Source organism: Corythoichthys intestinalis, chromosome 1 (assembly GCF_030265065.1).
Source record: "Corythoichthys intestinalis isolate RoL2023-P3 chromosome 1, ASM3026506v1, whole genome shotgun sequence".
Classification (NCBI taxonomy): domain Eukaryota; kingdom Metazoa; phylum Chordata; class Actinopteri; order Syngnathiformes; family Syngnathidae; genus Corythoichthys; species Corythoichthys intestinalis.
The window spans coordinates 26,640,458-26,660,489 of record NC_080395.1 but is presented as its reverse complement, the minus strand read 5'-3'; the positions used below and the strand labels follow the sequence as shown (position 1 = coordinate 26,660,489).

The following is a 20,032-nucleotide window of genomic DNA, read 5'->3' as shown; positions in this document are numbered from 1 at the left end:
GAAGGCAGTAACGCATTTGGTAAGACCCGCAACCTGATTCAACGGTAACGAACGGCCGGGCAGCATGGGCGAGGGGGCGGCGGAAGGATGCCAGGCGGCGGACGACCGAGCAGAACAACTGAGAGGATGCCCGGGATGCCAGGCGCTGGAAGACTGAGCAGAACGACCGGGACCACCAGTGCAGCGGATGATGTCGTTAAGTTCGTGCTGCTCGCCGAGCAGACCCCGCAGAGACTCAGAAAAATCCATCTTTATGAGACAGGCGGCGATGAGGGAAAAGTTTACCCGGCTGTCGCGGCCACAACAGCGTCATCTCTCAGTTAGTTATGTGTAAATAAATTGTTACTTTGCAATCAAAAGCTCTATTTGTGTTGTTGTTTATCTTATTTAGTAAAATGAAAACATTATTCAGATGTTTGGGATGTAACTAAAGCAAAAACAGCTGTGTATAAGTCAAAGTTATGTTTGAAATGTATGCTTTCACAAAAAGATCAATTTCACCGTGTTTTCATCAGAAACTGGAAACTTGCTCAAACTAAGCTATTTTCTAATGCTGATTTCTAAAAAATAGAAAAATATATGAACTAACTTTTTTTCTGCTGAAAGAAGGGAGTCTAATCTTTCTTTTGGTGGGTTCCATGTTTATATAGCAATAGAACAGAACTTTCTGTGGGCCTTGCAAAATCAGTCGAAATCCAGTAAAACGGTCGGGAGCGAGGGGCCTTGCTCCAGTGAAAATGGCTGGGAGTGAATGAGTTAATAAAAAACGTTCTTGCTCTGATAAGGGAGTTTTGATTTTAATAGAGAACAATCATGTTATTAAAAGGTTGAACATTGTAGTAGCTTGAGTGCTGACTAGAAGTGACATGATTTAACTGTTGCCCTTACTAAACTCAACTATTATTGAATCACTGCCATTTAAATCACTCTTCAATTTTGCTTGAAGATGCAACATACTGCAGGGTCTAAGGGTTCTTTTTTTTTTTTTTTTTGGTCAATTTGGGAAAACGGCCTCACAAAAGGCCACAGGAGTATTTTTAACACTGTGAATTATAGTGAATACTGACACTACTCCCCCTCCTAACAAAGCTGTGTTACATGAGATTAGGTGAAACAATGATATGACAAATACTTACACACTAAACTGTGAATACCACGTACTGTACGTGTGGTTACACTAGCTTGATGCTAAGCTCGCGTTATTAGCATGTCAGTAAAGCGTTACGACGGGCTTATATTGATGGGAGCGGAGTTTTAGGCTGCTGAGTATGGAGATGAAGCAATGAAAAATTCCTATCGGCTGGGACCATGACGGGTTTGTCATCTGCAGTCCTTCCGTTCAGCTGACTTCGGGCAGTTGGAAAAAGCTGGAGTGCAGATTTTTCACCGCTTTTCTTGCATGAGCTTCATGCTGCCTTGATGGATCCTTCACATTCTGTTTAGGTAAAAATATTAGCAAAATGTATCTGGGTAAATAACAGGAGCGTTAATATCAACCTTGGACACACAGTAAAGCCTTGAAAGCTCAGGATATCAGTGCAAGCATCAAGGCGGTCAGCATTGTTGTCATCATCAACAATGACAATATCGAAAATATTCCAGCGACGAACAATGTTTTCAAGACGATGACGAGCTAAAAACATGGCTTAGAGGACTAGAACATAACGAGACAAATGCCAGTTTTTATCTGACGAGAACAACGAGATGAAAATGCAACATATCGTAGTAGTGCTTGGGTCCTGTCACTCATTCACGTGGGATGGGCTGCGCCTCAGCCTCACTCTCCTCACCGGAGTTTAGGATGTGTTTCAAGCTAGGGTGCATGCCATCTTGCTTGTTTGGAAACACGTGGTAAGATTTGTTTTCTTGTCTTGGCAAGAGAGAATATGCAGTGTTGTTTTGGCCTTTAAAGGTCTGTGCTGAGTGATCATCACACACTAAATAGAACTCGTCACGTTAGCATTAGCATCAACTTTAGCGTGGCAAGCATACTCTTAAATCCTCTGACTTTTTTTTTTTTTTAACATACAATTCTTGGGTCCTAGGTGTGTTTAATTAATATCATGTACTGCTTTTCCTGCTGATTGTGTATTATTAGCACTAATTTGGTATTGTCCTTGTAGACGCCAGGCTACAATATGCGGTCGTCTATCTATGTTCATTCAAAATTGTTGGAAACCTTTGTATTTGGAGTAAAACTTAACTAAGTAACTGTCTACTAAAACTAGAGGAAATTTGTATGACATTTCATCGACAAAAACTAGTCAGAGATGAACACATTTTGAAATGACTAAAATATGACTAAGACCTCTAAGCATTTTTGTCCAAAAGACTAAGACAAAAAATTAAAAGGGCTGCCAAAAACATCACTGGTGGTCAACTTTGTTATGCTTTATTTTTTGGCTCTTTTGGTGTTTCTACTGCTGCTACAACATTCAATGTTTCCTATGGGAAGAATTAGTTTTAAATGCTGAACTAAGTTGAGGTTGACCACCACTCAAGGAATGGATTATATTCAATATTACAAACACATTGTGACACCTTGCTATTCGGTTTTGGAAATAAAAATACAATATAAAATTTAAGTTTGTCGCCATAATGACTTGCAATAGTAGATACATACCCAGATAGCAGACCGAAGTTGAAAAGATGTTGGATCAACAATCCGCTGTCGATCTTATATCATTGAATCAACGTCACTTTTGCACCCTCAATTAATGTTGTTTCAACGTTGAACTCCTTACAAAACCTAAACGTCATTTCGATTATTAATAATAGTGGAACAACGCTGAATCAATCTTATGTTTTCGACCAAAACGCCTGCTAATCCATAATTCAATTATATTTATATACAGTATATATACTATTATATATTTATACCCAACCATTGCCTGACAAACCATAGAACAACGTTGTTTCAACATCACTTGATGTCGAAAATTTCGATGTCAACCATAGTGATGATTTGGATGGAAAATCAACATTTATTCAATGTCGGTCTGCTATCTGGGTACTCAGCTGTATATGGCGGAAAACACAGACAAGAATGAAAAAGCAATTTCTGCTCTTGCACTCCTCTTTAAAAGAAACTGCTGGATGTTAAGCCAAAACAACTGTTGTGTTTGATAGAACAATATGTCTATATGCTGCCATAGCAGATTCATGGACGCATTAAGCCCCCGAAGTATTTTTAATTTGCCCGTTTTACCCTGCAAACCTCTGTTTAAAGACGTCGCGCAACCGTTTTTGTTTTAACCCATCCATGAAAACAAGGTATGTAATTATATTTATTATTCAAAAGTCTGTCATTTTTAGCTTAGAATCATTAATTGTTGTCTAATATTTTGTTTAAAAAAGAAAAACGACTTTAAAAAATTATTCACTCGCATATTTTAAACTTTAAAAAAAAATTACATCACAATGAAAAAAATGGCATCTGTATAAAGGTCACTGATATCTACCTCATAACTATCGCTAAATTGTATTTTTTTGTTACTGTCGCATTTTCCCCGATAAGTTGGATGATAAATAATCGATCCAAACAAAGAAAAATTGAAAGAAAAACATTTAAAAGGGTAAATATATGAAAAAGAAAATCTCGACCACTCCTTGATGTCTGCGATTTCTGCATCGCGACCCTTGTTATATTACCATGTTTCACCCGTAAAATCCCCCCAAAATCCGGCTGTGGCCATTAACAGCTGTGTCTTGACACTCAGTGATACATGCGACATAGGAGTTTTTGGATCCAAACAAGGTAAATACGCGATAATATCTCGTTAAAGTAGTGGCGTCTGTAATTCTGCTCTTGCGTGCTCTCACCTCCAGATAGGGTTTTGCTGTTAAAAAAACATTTTTTTTCTTTTAAAAATGCCCTCCTGTCCAATATTTTTCTTTCCCCAGAAAATTGAGATCTTACGCTTTCCAATGATGTATCACACATGCATATCGGACAATTTTGAAATTTGACCAAATTGGGGGTCTCAGAGCGGAACTTCAAGTCACCTGAGTGTTTTCCGCCATATAACAATTTGTTAGACTGCTGAATGAAAATTCATACTAATATAGCAAAATATATAAAGTTATAGCTAAGGACACTTAATTGAAAATCTGTTTTGAAACATCACCTCCACAGCAGCGACTCCACTCTGTTAATGATGTCTGCCAGATCAAAGGGCAGGGGCATGCCATGGTTGTCGACACCCCAGAAAGGACGGTCCACAGGGGCCTCCTCGGGGGGCAACGTCTGGGCCAGGCTGGAGTGGCACCTGAGGCAACAGGACACAGGACGCACAATCACCCATCAACTCGCTTTCGTTTAAAAAAAAAACACACAAAAAACAAAACAAAAATACATTTCATTATGACTTGTGTAACATACCAATAGATTGTTTTATTGTGTCTAATAACACTGCAGTAAATTAGAGTGTATAAGTGTGTATGTACGTATGTGTTAGACACAAAGGCTTAAAACAAGAGGCATCCCTCGTTATACTGTAAAATATACTTCCGTCAGAATTTATTTTATGGCTTTGTCACCACTGTTCCAGTGGCGAGTCAGCAAAGTGTCTCCTGTGCAATAACACAGTAGGCTTTGACGTGACTGCCTTGGAAACGCAACCTACGATGGATAATGGCGGGTTAAGTGTAAATGTGACAGCGTTTGACAGCCCCGGCAGACCCAGGTCACATCTTTTGTCAGAGCAGTGTAAATATTTACTGTGCTGCTCGTGGGTTGTCATTGTAAATCTGCTCCCTCCCCGACTCCCCGACCGCTCATCTCCGCCGCCTTTTGGCAGAGGAGATGGACCTTTAACCCCAGGGTGCAAGAGGGAGAGGAGCAGGGTGGCATGTCTATGTCGGTCATGTTAGTTACTATACAGTTGAACACGATCGTTTGGACAGCAGGAATTTTAAGACAGTTCTCCTCATAGGACATAATGGAAAAAAATCTTTTCCAGGGCCAAACTATATTATAAAACATTTATTGACTGTTCATGTCAGGTTTTATGCGCTTGCAGATGGGCATTTTGTCTGTTCACCACATAGAAATGTGTGAAAGGGAGATAACTGTTGTAAAAAAACACTATATAAAACTAGAATAAAACTTTTTTTTTTTGCACTGCACCGTCTAAAAGGGTCAGAAAAAAAGACATTTTTGGAATCCTTTTTTATTTGCAATGAAAAACAAAATGTACAATATTCCAAAATGAATATGTAACATCCTGAATAAATCATCTGTAATCTGTCGAGAAAGTGGGATAAATTATTTTCAGGAACATTGAATGACATAATTTTTCTATAAATGTCCAACTTCACGGAGGTGCTACAACGCGCTCAAGTTTTGTTCAGAATTAGGTTCTTATAACTAGTTACGATGCTCTATTTTTTTCATTCATTCATGCACCTTCACAGTGCTTTAAACAGCGTGGTTGCGAGCAGTCTGCAGAGTGGAAAGTGGGCAGTGGGCGGGGCTTTATGGCCTGGATGGTCTGGTTCTCTGTATGATGATTGGATGATCTGTCTGAGGTTGAATCCGTTTTTGATCGATAGTGAAATTAGCGAATCGGCAATATTGTGATGGAAATGTCCATAGTAGCATTTTTCAATTTTAATTGTGTTGTTCTGAGGTAAACTAGAGACTTTCTTAATCATCCTAGCAACACTTTCTTTCTTAAAAACGACTAGCAAAAAATTGTGCTTCTATTTCTTTTTTTTTTCTTTCACCTGCTTGCTTTTGGAGACCGACTTCTATCGCTCTCCACTTTCTGTCCCTACCGAGCAGCAGGTGCTGCTAAGACCCTCCACCGTCACAAAACACTTAACAGGCGAACACTTCACACGAGTCTCCCGCTATTTCCAGCTAGGTACAATCTGCACATAGTGGCAGACATTTTATTGTGTAGGCCCAAAAAAGCCTTCACTGCTTGAATGAACAGCATCTGCCACCATAGGTGGGTTGTAATGCAATATTAATGCAAAATGTAATTCTTAGAATAATAATGTCATGTGACTCATTACAGGAGTGCTGTCAGCATTGCTGAAGAGATTGAAGAGGTGGGGGTTCAGCCTGTTAGTGCTCAGACCATACACTGCACTCTACATCAAACTGGTGTGCATGGTTGCCTCTTCTGAAGACGGTATACAAGAGAGCCCGCAAACAGTTTGCTGAAGACATGTCAACAAAGCACATGGACTACTGGAACCATGTCCTATGGTCTGATGAGACGGGCGGGCTTTCTTGGGCACTAACAGGCTGACCCCCCACCTCTTCAACCTCTGCAGCAATGCTGATAGCACTCCTTTAACGAGTCACATGACATTTTGGAGGGAAAAGGACAAGCAGTACTCAATTTGGACATTTAGGGATGTACGTAGTTTCTAAGGGGTGTACTCACTTTTGTTGCCAGGGGTTCAGATATCAATGGCTATATTTTGAGTTATTTTGAGGGGAAAACAAATAAACTCTATTAAATAAGCTGCACACAGACTAATTTTCATTGTGTCAAAGTGTCATTTTGTCAGTGTTGTCCCATGAAAACACATATTTAAATATGTGCAGAAATGCGAGGGGTGTACTCACTTTTGTAATACACTTTATACCAACAGTGGCTGTCTCAGTTTTAACAATGAGACATTGGAACAATAACCACATGACTCCATTATACAAATCAGAGATAACAATGTTTTTTCTCCATTAAAAGGCAATCATGCTTTTTGATGTTTCATAGTGTTGTTCTGGTCTGAATTCGATGATTTTTGTGTCATCTTCCTGGCTTACTATGGTCATGTAATAGGTTACAGTACAAGATAATAATAACATTTCATATAGATAAAATTGTGCTGAGAAAAAAAAAAAATCTTACATTGTACGCAGTTACATTACTGATTACTTTAGTATTCTTTTCAACAAATACTTTTTTTCTTGTACTTGAGTAAATTTTTGGATGAATAACTTTACTTGAGTAGTATCATTTAGAAGTAACTCTACTCTTAAGTAAGTAAAATTTTTGGCTAATCGACCCACCTCTGTCCGCCACTGATATGTATGAATCATCAGAATAAGTCATTATTATTCAAAATTTTATATTTGGAGAAAACAACAACAATTATAATAAGTCATATAACAATGCAAAAAAATTGAAAACTTTTTTAGTGGAAAAACGTCTGAAACACTGTTTTACAAAATACTGTAAACACAATCCACAACACAAAAAAAGATATCCCCTCCCATTAAAAAATAAATTTGCCGCGTAACACTTTTGGGTGGTCACTGAGCAAACTTCCAATGATATATGTCAAAATGCTCGATGGAGGCCAATAGGGCTTTATGAAAAAAAAAAAAAGCAAAGCATCATAAGCTTTATACAGTGGTACCTCGACATACAATTGCTTTGACACACGATCTTTTCGACGTAAAATTTGACTCGCCATTTGTTCCTACATCCGAATACATGCTCGGAATACGATTCATGACAGCGCCGCAGATTTTTTGTTTTCCCGCAAGACGGGCGCGCGTCGAATTTTCTTGTGAGAGAAATCAACATGGATTCCAAGAATGTTAGTGCAGGTGGTGAAAAAAAGAAAAAGGTGAGGCTTACCATTGAAACGAAGAAATGATAGAAAAATCTGAGCTGGGTGTGCCCATCTGTGCATTGGCTCGACAATATGGCCGTTGAATGTCTACGATCTCTGACTTCCGTTCGCCAGTCTTTATTAAGTTCAGGTAACCATTATTATGATTGTAACATCTCTAAAAAAATCGCAAGCTTCGTCAGGTTTGTAATAATTATTTCAGAACTTGTGCAACACAACATTCCGAACTGTCCGCCGCAGCTGAACATGTAAAGTGAAAGTAAAAAGTTCTGTCTCACTCCGTCAAGTCAGCCACGCGATGCGTTCAGGTACACCACGCAAAACACAATCGCCACATTAGAACCCGATTCGTTACATTATTACAGGTATCATTATTATTATTATTATACCTATCATTATATTATTATTCCTATTTTTATTTATAATTCATTTGTTTTGCTCTGTGTAATTGCTATATGCAATAGTACAAGCAGTATTTATTAAGGATTTAGTGCAGGTTTTCGGGCTGTGGAACGAATTAATGGATTTATAATGTATTCTTATGGGACAATCCTGCTCGACATACGACCATTTCAACTTACAAACAAGGTCCTGGAATGAATTAATTTTCTATGTAGCGGTATCACTGTAATTGTCTTTTCTCGTATTTGCACCGTCTCATAAAAACACACAAAAAGACATAGAAAAACGTTTTGTGAAGATATGATTGTAGGTTCCTTTCACATGCATCCACACATTCACAGGGATTGGGAGGCACAAGACACCATAAAGAGGGGGGGACTGGGCCTCATTTATGGATGAGGTGAAGGGACGTTAGGTTGCCACAATTTGCGATTATATATTTTAACAGGAGCCACTTAATGTTCCACTGGCTCTCGGCCTAAGTGCTGCTTTTTTGGTGTGGTTAGCGAGGGAACGGCATTAACATCACGCTGCTCCAATATATCTTGGGCGGCTTGGATCGGGGCCTGATAATAGCATCTGTTAACACGCGCTAAGTACCATTATGTAGCACATCACTTCATAAATAATACGATTAGGCGACCTTGGGGCTTTGCAACGAGCCACTTGTTTAAATGCTCTCATCATTTATTTAGGGTGAGAATTAAAGGAAGCTCCACTTCAGAAAAAAAGAGAAGGAGGAGGGGACCTGGCTTGCTTTTATATCCAGTATGAAGTGAAAAGTGACCCAGACAGCGCTGTGGTATTTTGCTGACATCAGCACGAAGTCACCACTGGGCCAAGAGGGAGTCATCTGCCATTGATTTGGATTGGTTAGGAATTCTGCTCTAATCTTGACTCCTAATGTAAATGTTAATAAAAAGCTAACCATTGTATTATGGTTAGGTTTGTATTATGTTTTTTTTTTTTGCTCCGTTGTACGCAATTTGTGTCATACACAAGCTACACTTAAGTGAAGTGAAAAAGCACAAAATTTGCCGTATTGTATTGAGCTAACAGGACAAAGACTGGTGTTCTCTTTTGTTGCACTTGTGTAATTTCCTGATCTACGGTTATCATCACATCCTTAAATCAGCAGGTGGTGGCATTGGAATCACACACTAAATAAATAGCGCAAAAAATGTAAAAGCTAATAGTCCTTCTCAAAAAATTTGCATATTGTGATAAAGTTCATTATTTTCTCTAATGTACTGATAATGTACTGATTCTTTCTGTGTCTTAGCCTCTTGCTTGCGGGTGTTAATGATGTGATGTCCTTCTGGACAGCAGTCAGGTCGGCAGTCTTGCCCATGATTGTGGTTTTGAGTAATGAACCAGGCTGCGAGTTTTTAAAAGCCTCAGGAATCTTTCGCATGGGTTTTGAGTTAATTCGTTGATTCAGATGATTAGGTTAGTAGCTTCTTTAGAGTACCTTTTCATGATATGCTAATTTTTTGAGATAGGGATTTTTGTTTTTTCTTGACTTTTTTTGCCAAAATCATCCATATTAAAACAATAAAAGGCTTGAACTGCTTCAGTTGTGTGAAATGAATCTAAAATTTATGAAAGTCTAATGTTTATCAGTACATTACAGAAAAAATTGAACTTTATCACAATATGCTAATTTTTTTAAAAGGACTAGTATACATGGGCAGGCTTCAGACCACCCGTGACTCTAAAGGGGACAAGCGTATGGAAAATGGATGGATGACAATCAGAGATAACATTGTTCGTGTAATTTAGCACACATTTCCCTTCAGTGTCTTCTCGCCCCCTTGCTTGCTAAAATGGAACCCAAACAAAAAGTCAATATCAAGCGAGGTGCCTTTAAGCTCTCTGGAGATGGTGGTGATGCCGCACACAAACACCCAAAAAAAAAAAAAAAAAAAAAAAAAAAAACACGCTCGTGGCACATCAGCGTGCCTTAACGCTAAGGTCAAAGACAAAAATAGGTGTAGTGGTGGTTTCTTGGTAGTCCACTCTGTTCCAATGGATTAACTCCAGACAGATATGGACCTAACTATCCCATCTGGCGCTCAGTCAAGAGAGATTGGCAATACAATCAGTCATTTCAATTTGCCCTCAAACCCTCTAACCCGGCCGGGCTCCCGCTCAAATGGTATGTTAATGTGAAAGGTATCTAGGTTTCTATCGTCTCTATTCCACAGAGGCATCCCTCCCACCATCCCGCAAACTGCACTTGAACTGGTGGGCGCTCTGCAGCCTTTGCAATAAGGGTTGGGGCACCCCCAATCCCCTTTGTGCTTAAACTAACCACTTTAGCTAAAGTGAGTGTTAATTATGGACAGGCAAAGCAGTCAATAAAAGGTTAATGCAAAAGTCAAAGGATAAATTCCTTTAAGCATTGCATCATTCCACCATCTCCACGACCAAGGGCTACCTCGCAGGTCTCCTAATCAATACGTTTTACTGTAATGCGCTCCTCATCGATTTTCACCCCTCTTAAGCCCCTCCTTGTCTGTGGCTTCTAATACTCGGTTAAACGAGCGAGACATAGAAAACGAGGGAGGAACAAGTAAATAAAATCATTAACCTCAGTTTGGCTTTGTTACATTATGTTTGGCCTTTTTTCTAAAGGCTTCTGAGTAAAGCACAGTTTGGTCAGCCATCACCACTGCCACACTTAATCTGCAGCTGTTGTGTAATCGTGTAGAAGTGTACTCAGGCGGGTGGGGCGGCCATATATTAAATGGCCATCGGCTCTGAACAGGACGGAAATCCACCTAATAGACAACATCAGTGCTTCCGACCGGCGTAATTACACTGATAAATGCACGATTTTGTCAGGTCATGTGAAAAAGAATGCATGCTACATTCCGCAGGAGTACTTTTTGCGATATAGCTGCACAAGGTCGTTTGTAACCTTGCTGAACCAGGATGGGCCCAGGACTCTCGGGATAAAGACAGTGGTATACAGTGGAGGAAATAAAGTATTTAGTCAACCACTAATTGTGCAAATTCTCCCACTTGAAAATATTAGAGAGGCCTGTAATTGTCAACGTGGGTAAACCTCAACCATGAGAGACAGAATGTGGAAAAAAAAACAGAAAATCACATTGTTTGATTTTTAAAGATTTGCAAATCATGGTGGAAAACATGAATTTGGTTAATACCAAAAGTTAATCTCAATACTTTGTTATGTACCCTTTGTTTGCAATAACGCAGGCCAAACATTTTCTGTAACTCTTCACAAGCTTTTCACACAATGTTGCTGGTATTTTGGCCCATTCATCCATGCATATCTCCTCTAAAGCAGTCATGTTTTGGGGCAGTCGTTGGGCAACAGGGCCTTTCAACTCCCTCCCCGGATTTTCTATGGGGTTAAGATCTGGAAACTGGCTAGACCACTCCAGGACCTTGAAATGCTTCTTACGAAGCCACTCCTTTGTTGCCCTGGCTGTGTGTTTGGAAGCTCATTGTCATGCTGAAAGACCCAGCCACGTCTCATCTTCAATGCCCTTGCTGATGGAAGGAGATTTTCACTCAAAATCTCTCGATGCATGGCCCCATTCATTCTTTCCTTTACACAGATCAGTCGTCCTGGTCCCTTTGCAGAAAAACAGCCCCAAAGCATGATGTTTCCACCCCCATGCTTCACAGTTGGTATGGTGTTCTTCGGATGCAATTCAGTATTCTTTCTCCTCCAAACACGAGAACCTGTATTTCTACCAAAAAGTTCCATTTTGGTTTCATCTGACCATAACACATTCTCCCAGCCCTCTTCTAGATCATCTAAATGCTCTCTAGCGAACCGCAGACGAGCCTGGACGTGTATTTTCTTCAGCAGGGGGGCATGTCTGGCAGTGCAGGATTTGAGTCCCTGGCGGTGCATTGTGTTACTGATGCCTTTGTTACTGTGGTCCCAGCTCTCTGTAGGTCATTCACTAGGTCCCCCCGTGTGGTTCTGGGATTTTTGCTCACCGTTCTTGTTATCATTTTGACGCCACGGGGTAAGATCTTGCATGGAGCCCCAGATCCATCCATCCATCCATCCATCCATCCATCCATCCATTATCTTCCGCTTATTCCGGGGTCGGGTTGCGGGGGCAGCAGCTTTAGCAGGGAAGCCCAGACTTCCCTCTCCCCAGCCACTTCAGCCAGCTTCTCCGGCGGGATTCCAAGGCGTTCCCAGGCCAGCCGAGCAACATAGTCTCTCCAGCGTGTCCTGAGTCGACCCCGGGGCCTCCCGCCGGTGGGACATGCCCGGAACACCTCTTCAGGGAGGCGTCCAGGAGGCATTCGAACCAGATGCCCGAGCCACCTCAACTGGCTCCTCTCAACGCGGAGGAGTAGTGGCTCGACACCAAGCCCCTCCCGGATGACCGAGCTTCTCACCCTATCTCTAAGGGAGAGCCCGGACACCCTGCGGAGGAAACTCATTTCGGCCACTTGTATCCAGGATCTTGTTCTTTCGGTCACGACCCACAGCTTGTGACCATAGGTGAGGGTAGGAATGTAGATTGACCGGTAAATCGAGAGCTTCGCCTTTTTGCTCAGCTCCTTCTTCACCACAACGGACCGGTGCAGAGTCCGCATCACTGCGGACGCTGCACCGATCCGCCTGTCAATCTCCCGCTCCCTCCTACCCTCACTCGTGAACAAGACCCCAAGATACTTGAACTCCTCCACTTGGGGCAGGATCTCCTCCCCGACCCGGAGAGGGCATGCCACCCTTTTCCGGCTGAGGACCATGGTCTCGGATTTGGAGGTGCTGATCTTCATCCCAACCGCTTCACACTCGGCTGCGAACCGCCCCAATGAGAGTTGGAGGTCACGGCTTGATGAAGCCAACAGCACCACATCGTCTGCAAAAAGCAGAGATGAAATGCTGAGGCCACCAAACCGGACACCCTCAACGCTTCGGCTGCGCCTAGAAATTCTGTCCATAAAAATTATGAACAGAATCGGTGACAAAGGGCAGCCTTGGCGGAGTCCAATCCTCACTGGGAACGAATTCGACTTACTGCTGGCAATGCGGACCAGACTCTGACACCGGTCGTACAGGGACCGAACAGCCCTTACCAAGGGGCTCGGTACCCCGTACTCCCGGAGCACCCTCCACAGGACTCCCCTAGGCACACGGTCGAACGCCTTCTCCAAATCCACAAAACACATGTAGACTGGTTGGGCGAACTCCCATGCACCCTCAAGGACCCTGCCGAGGGTGTAGAGTTGGTCCACTGTTCCACGGCCAGGACGAAAACCACACTGCTCCTCCTGAATCCAAGATTCGACTTCCCGACGGACCCTCCTCTCCAGCACCCCTGAATAGACTTTACCGGGGAGGCTGAGGAGTGTGATCCCTCTATAATTGGAACACACCCTCCGGTCCCCCTTTTTGAAAAGAGGGACCACCACCCCGGTCTGACAATCCAGAGGCACTGTCCCCGATGTCCACGCGATGTTGTAGAGGCGTGTCAGCCATGACAGCCCTACAACATCCAGAGCCTTTAGGAACTCCGGGCGGATCTCATCTACCCCCGGGGCCTTGCCACCGAGGAGCTTACCAACCGCCTCAGTGATTTCAACCCCAGAGATCGAAGAGCCCACATCAGAGTCCCCAGACCCTGCTTCCTCAAAGGAAGGCGTGTCGGTGGAATTGAGGAGGGCTTCGAAGTATTCTCCCCACCGACTCACGACGTCCCGAGTCGAGGTCAGCATTACACCATCTTCACTATGGCGGAGGGAGGCTACCCTCTCGTCCACCGGGGTAAACCCCAACGTACAGGCACCAAGCCGGGGGGCAATAAGTATGCCCACACCTGCTCGGCGCCTCTCACCGTGGGCAACTCCAGAGTGGAAGAGAGTCCAACCCCTCTCGAGAGGATTGGTACCAGAACCCAAGCTGTGTGTGGAGGAGAGTCCGACTATATCTAGTCGGAATTTCTCTGCCTCACCCACCAGCTCAGGCTCCTTCCCTGCCAGAGAGGTGACATTCCATGTCCCAAGTTAGCTTCTGCAGCTGGGGGTTGGACCGCCAAGGCCCCCACCTTTGGCTGCCGCCCAACTCTCTGCGCACCGGACCCCTTTGGCCCCTCCCACAGGTGGTAAGCCCATGGGAAGGGGAACCCATGTTGCCTTTTCGGGCTGTGCCCGGCTGGGCCCCATGGGGACAGGCCCGGCCACCAGACGCTAGCCTTCGAGCCCCACCTCCAGGCCTGGCTCCAGAGGGGGGCCCCGGTAACCCGCGTCCGGGCAAGGGAAACTGGAGTTCATGTATTTTTTTCATCATAAGGAGTCATTTTGAGCCACGCTTAGTCTGGCCCCTCACCTAGGACCTGTTTGCCATGGCTGACCCTGCCAGGGGCTTAAAGCCCCAGACAACCTAGCTCCTAGGATCATTGGGACACGCAAACCCCTCCACCACGATAAGGTGATGACTCACGGAGGAGGAGCCCCAGATCGAGGGAGATCATCAGTGGTCTTGTATGTCTTTTCTAATAATTGCTCCCACAGTTGATTTCTTTACACCAAGCGTTTTACCTATTGCAGATTCAGCCTTCCCAGCCTGGTGCAGGTCTACAAATTTGTCTCTGGTGTCCTTCGACAGCTCTTTGGTCTTGGCCATCGTGGAGTTTGGAGTGTGACTGACTGAGGACAGGTGTCTATTATACCGATAATGAGTTAAAACAGGTGCCATTAATACAGAACGAGTGGAGCCTTGTTAGACCTCGTTAGAAGAAGTTAGACCTCTTTGACAGCCAGAAATCTTGCTTATTTGTTGGTGACCAAATACTTATTTTCCACTCTAATTTGGAAATAAATTTTTTAAAAATCAAACAATGTGATTTTCTGTTTTTTTCGCCCCACAATCTGTCTCTCATGGCTGAGGTTTACCAATGTTGACAATTACAGGCCTCTCCAATCTTTTCAAGTAGGAGAACTTGCACAATTGGTGGTTGACTAAATACTTATTTGCCCCTGTCGCTTAAATTACCTAAAGCTTTTTTGAGTTTCAACCTCAATTGGTCTTCAAAACCAAGATGTTAACCCTTAGATGCACAAGTGACTGGACCCTGCACTCTTCCATAAGGGTGTCAAAAATGACCCATACTAAAATCAATGTGATTTTATGCGATTTTGGTAAAGAATAATCATACCGTTACTACCTCTCCATCATAAAGCACCTGTGTGACCATTTCAGCTGTGTATCTAGCATTCATTACACCTTGGATAAGGAGACATAAGAGTGATGTTTACAATAGATCAATATGTATCTACATATATACTGTATTGGCCCGAATATAAGACGGTGTTTTTTGCATTGAAATAAGACTGAAAAAGAGGGGGTCGTCTTATATTCGTGGTCTAGACATTATACCCATTCACGACGTTAGATGGCGCCAGATATCATTGAAGCGATGTTCTGTCATGACAGATCTCAGCTACTCTCCCCATTGACGATGCTAGAATGCGCCAGATATCATTGAAGCGATGTTCTGTAATGACAGATCTCAGCTACTCTCCCAATTCACGATGCTAGATGGCGCCAGATATCATTGAAGCGATGTTCTGTCATGGCGAATCTAAGCTACTCTCAAGTTTAACCACTTTGCATTATTATATTGCAATGTTTTTCCTTATTCAGATTTTTTTCAAGACTACAGTTACAGTTAGACTTCACTTTGATGGTTAATTCAGTTATTGCAATTTTCTTGTTTTATCATAGTAGATTGGTTTATTTACATTTCAAAAACCAGAAGCCATTCATTTACGAATGTGATTGCACTTTAGTTTACATATTTAAATGAGGCAAAATAACATGCTTTTTCTCTCAAATATATTGTTATAATCATTTGTTTCAGATGTACTATAATTATTTTCTGTATAAAAATTAATTTGGTGTTCAAAAAGTCTTTTTTCAAACTTGAGTCTTGAAAAAGAGGGGGTCGTCTTATAATCAGGGCCGTCTTTTATTTGGGCCAATACGGTAAATAAATACACACACAAATACAACATGTTAAAGATGCACGATAATATCGGTTACCGATAACTACCGGCCAATAATGGCAATTATGACGTCAAACAGATAATCCAGATAAAAAAAAATAAATAATTTTTAATTCAACCGATAATGCAATCCGATGATTATATACTTGATTTAGCCTCAAAATGTGCGCAACCGAAGCTGGCAGATAATTTCACTTATTTCCAATAGATTTACACTGAAAACAAGGGAATTTAACTTGTTTTAAGGAGGTGTGTTTTGCAGTGTAGTAATGTTACATGTTAGGAATGGCTTACTTTTAAAGGCATTTTTGTGCAACTTAAGTAATTGTTGCCAAAGGTTTACCATTACACAATGTCAGACAATCTGTCTTTATTGAGATTTTACTACTTGTTCATATTTGATGTTGAAAAAAATAGCAATAAATTATATTTTTGTAAAGTAATATTTTCTCTTGTATGTACTTTAAAATTTTACATAAATCTTTCAATAGAATTATCGGTTATTCGTAGAAAAATGTATCATCGTGCATCACTACAACATACATATTCAGTCATGTTAGATATCTTAGGTAGGTAGCTAGCATTAGCTTGTTATGAAGTAGGTTAATTTGTTGGTAAATAATAAGAAAACACATGTATCAGCTCCTGCTGTCTAAAATAATGTTTCTGAGAGGTGGCACTTCTTAGGGCACTTTCACATTAGCACCGTTTGGTCCATTTTAAACAAACTAGTCGTTTTTCTCAGATAGTCCGGTTTGTTTTGTAAATGTGAACGCTTATCCGAACTCTAGTTCGGACCACACAAACGAACTCTGGTCCGCTCAAAACTCGTGGGTCTCGGTCCGCTTTAAGCGCACTCTGCTTCGCTTGTGAATGCGACCGGAGCATGGTGCCCTTTTGCTACTTTATGTGCAGCATCACAGCTGTGATGCCCAGGCTGTGACGCTACATGCAGGGCATCCTGGAAAGCGGAAGTACAGCGCGCACGCTATTCAAAATCAACAACGGCAAAATGACAGATGATTAACCATGGCCATATGTTGTGCTGCGCTAAGCATTTGCATTTGATCCACAGAATCCAATTCTAATGTGGCAGTTGTGTTTTGCATGCTGTTCCTGAACGGACCGTGTGAGAGAGATAGTGGCCGAGACAGGCGGAGTCCTCGGGTGGCTGTTTCATTGCTTATAGTATACCTAGTCTGTGTAATCCACAGTTAATTTATTCCCGACAGCCAAAGTTGATAAGAATCAAAGGTTCCCATTGGATTCCATTGAAAATTCATGAGGGTAATTTTTGACCCACTTATGAAAGATTGAAGTACAAATACAATAACTACAATGTCTTCAACTGTATGAAAAGTATGTTAAAATGTGAATGGAATTATATTTAAAACATGTTTTTTGAGAAATTCCTGAAACATGAATTAATTTTTTATTACGACGATTATTCAAGAAAACAACCTCACCTGGTCATTTTGACCCACTTGTGCATCTAAGAGTTTAATTACTTGTCGAACTAGTACACAACTTACCTTAATTGGATCTTACAAAATTTATAGATACACATGGCAGTTAAATAGAAGGCACCTGGAATTCTTTGTTCACTTAACAATTTGTGATGATGAAATATCTTCAAAACAACAGCGAACTCAATTTTCTTAATTGGATTTTGGGGATGACCATTACATGGATGCCAGGAAATGTAAAAATGAATCATTCTTCCACAGTACTGCAAAGAGGCAGATACAAAGACATGATAATCGGCATAAGCGATCAGCTTCAGAATGTAAAGTACCTGTACCATCCAAAACCTAGGTGATGTAACTATAAAAGCCCAACTTCAGATTATCATCTATTTACAGTATGTACTAATTTGCACTTGAGTACCTTATATCACCCATTTCCTTCCATCAAGACTGGTAAACAGTCTGATGCAGGTGTGAACGTTTATAGCCTTGGCAACCCTGTGCGCTCTAATTGCTGAGAATGCAATCAAACGAGTTGTGAGAAAGCATCTTTCTCATAAATCAAACTGACTCGGAAGGTAAAGTATGGAACTTGAGGCCAAGGTGACAAAGGGTAAATTACCCGGTGTATTTCTGTAACAGTTGTGAAAGTCGAAACACAAGTCAATACGCTTGTTTATCATGCATTAAGGGGAGGGCAAGCAGACAGACAGGTAGCATTGAACTTTGGTCACATCTGTCAACGGTGCAGAGAAATGTTAGTGTTGTCAAGTAAAGGGCATAGGTACAGGAATGCGTTTAGGACAAGGCTTGACCTGCAAGGTAAAACTTAAGCACTCCACCAACACCAGCAAACATCCAAGTTAGAATCAACTGAACTATGGTGCACACTTTATAGGTTTATAATGGCTGTGTGTGATCCAAATACTCATCATTAGCCAGTAGGGCATCCATCCAGCCCTGTTTTATGCCAACCTGCCGACCTGTTAACCAACAATCCAAGTTTTTAATAGAGAGCTATATTTTCATCACAACTATTTCTTCATTCTTCGATCTTTTTCCTATCCATCCAGTTCGCCCTCTATTCATGCCAGCATTTACGCATCATTCATTCTTAATCAGCAAGAAAATCTCCCATTCATCCCTCCATTTATCCTTCCATCTATCAGGCAGCATATGATCAAACATCCACCATTACGATCTTTGCATTTGTTAATCTTTCATCTTTTCAACATCTAACCATACATACAGTGCTGGCCAAGAGTATTGGCACCCCTGCAACTCTGTCAGATAATGCTGAATTTCTCCCAGAAAATGATTGCAATTACAAATGCTTTGGTAGTAATATCTTCATTTATTTTGTTTGCAATGAAAAAACACAAAAGAGAATGAAAAGAAAAATCATTATCATTTTACACAAAACTCCAAAAATGGGCCGGACAAAAGTATTGGCAACCTCAGCCTAATACTTGGTAGCACAACCTTTAGACAAAATAACTGCGAACAACCGCTTCCGGTATCCATCAATAAGTTTCTTACAATGTTCTGCTGGAATTTTAGACCATTCTTCTTTGGCCAACTGCTCCAGGTCTCTGAGATTTGAAGGATGGCTTCTCTAAACTGCCATTTTCAGATCTCTACACAGGTGTTCAATGGGATTCAGGTCTGGACTCATTGTTGGCCACTTTAGAAGTCTCCAGTGCTTGCTCTCAAACCATTTTCTAGTGCTTTGAAGTGTGTTTTGGGTCACTGTCCTGCTGGAAGATGCATGACCTCTGAGCGAGAACCAGCTTTCTCACACTGGGCCGTACATTATGCTGCAAAATTTGTTGGTAGTCTTCAGACTTCATAATGCAATGGGCACGGTCAAGCCAGTGCCAGAGTCAGCAAAGCAACCCAAAAACATCAGGGAACCTCCGCCATGTTTGACTGTGAGGACCGTGTTCTTTTCTTTGAAGGCCTCATTTTTTCCCCTGTATACTCTATGCCTTTTCCCAAAAAGCTCTACTTTTGTCTCATCTGACCAGAGAACATTCTTCCAAAACGTTTTTGGCTTTCTCAGGTAAGTTTTGGCAAACTCCAGCCTTTTTTTTTTTTTTTTAATGTCGCTGTGTCAGAAGTGGGGTATTCCTGGGTATCCTACCATACAGTCCCTTTTCAGTCAGACGCCAAAGGATAGTACGGGTTGACACTGTTGTACCCTCGGACTGCAGGACAGCTTGAACTTGTTTGGATGTTAGTCGAGGTTCTTTATCCACCATCCGGACAATCTTTTGTTGAAATCTCTCGTCAATTTTTCTGTCCGCCCACATCTAGGGAGGTTAGCCACAGTTCCATGGGCTTTACACTTATTGATGACACTGCGCACGATAGACACATGAACATTCAGGTCTTTGGAGATGAACTTGTAGCCTTGAGATTGCCCATGCTTCCTTACATTTTTGCTTCTCAAGTCCTCAGACAGTTCTTTGGTCTTCTTTCTTTTCTCCATGCTCATTGTGGTACAAACAAGGACACGGGACAGAGGTTGAGTCATCTTTAATCCATTTTAACTGCCT

The 20,032-nt window shown here is 41.8% G+C and overlaps 1 protein-coding gene across 1 annotated transcript in view; it reads right to left on the bottom strand.

The window, feature by feature from the left end:
- Positions 1-947: 947 nt before the first annotated feature.
- fto (FTO alpha-ketoglutarate dependent dioxygenase) overlaps positions 948-20,032 on the bottom strand; it is a 411,486-nt gene continuing 392,401 nt past the window's right edge. Inside the window, exons 9-10 of the mRNA XM_057831464.1 lie at positions 4,128-4,268; positions 948-1,435 (exon numbers count right to left, since the gene is read on the bottom strand). Of these exons, the coding sequence (XP_057687447.1) occupies positions 1,429-1,435; positions 4,128-4,268 (148 nt within the window). The 3' untranslated portion in view covers positions 948-1,428. The remainder of the gene's footprint in view (positions 1,436-4,127; positions 4,269-20,032) is intronic.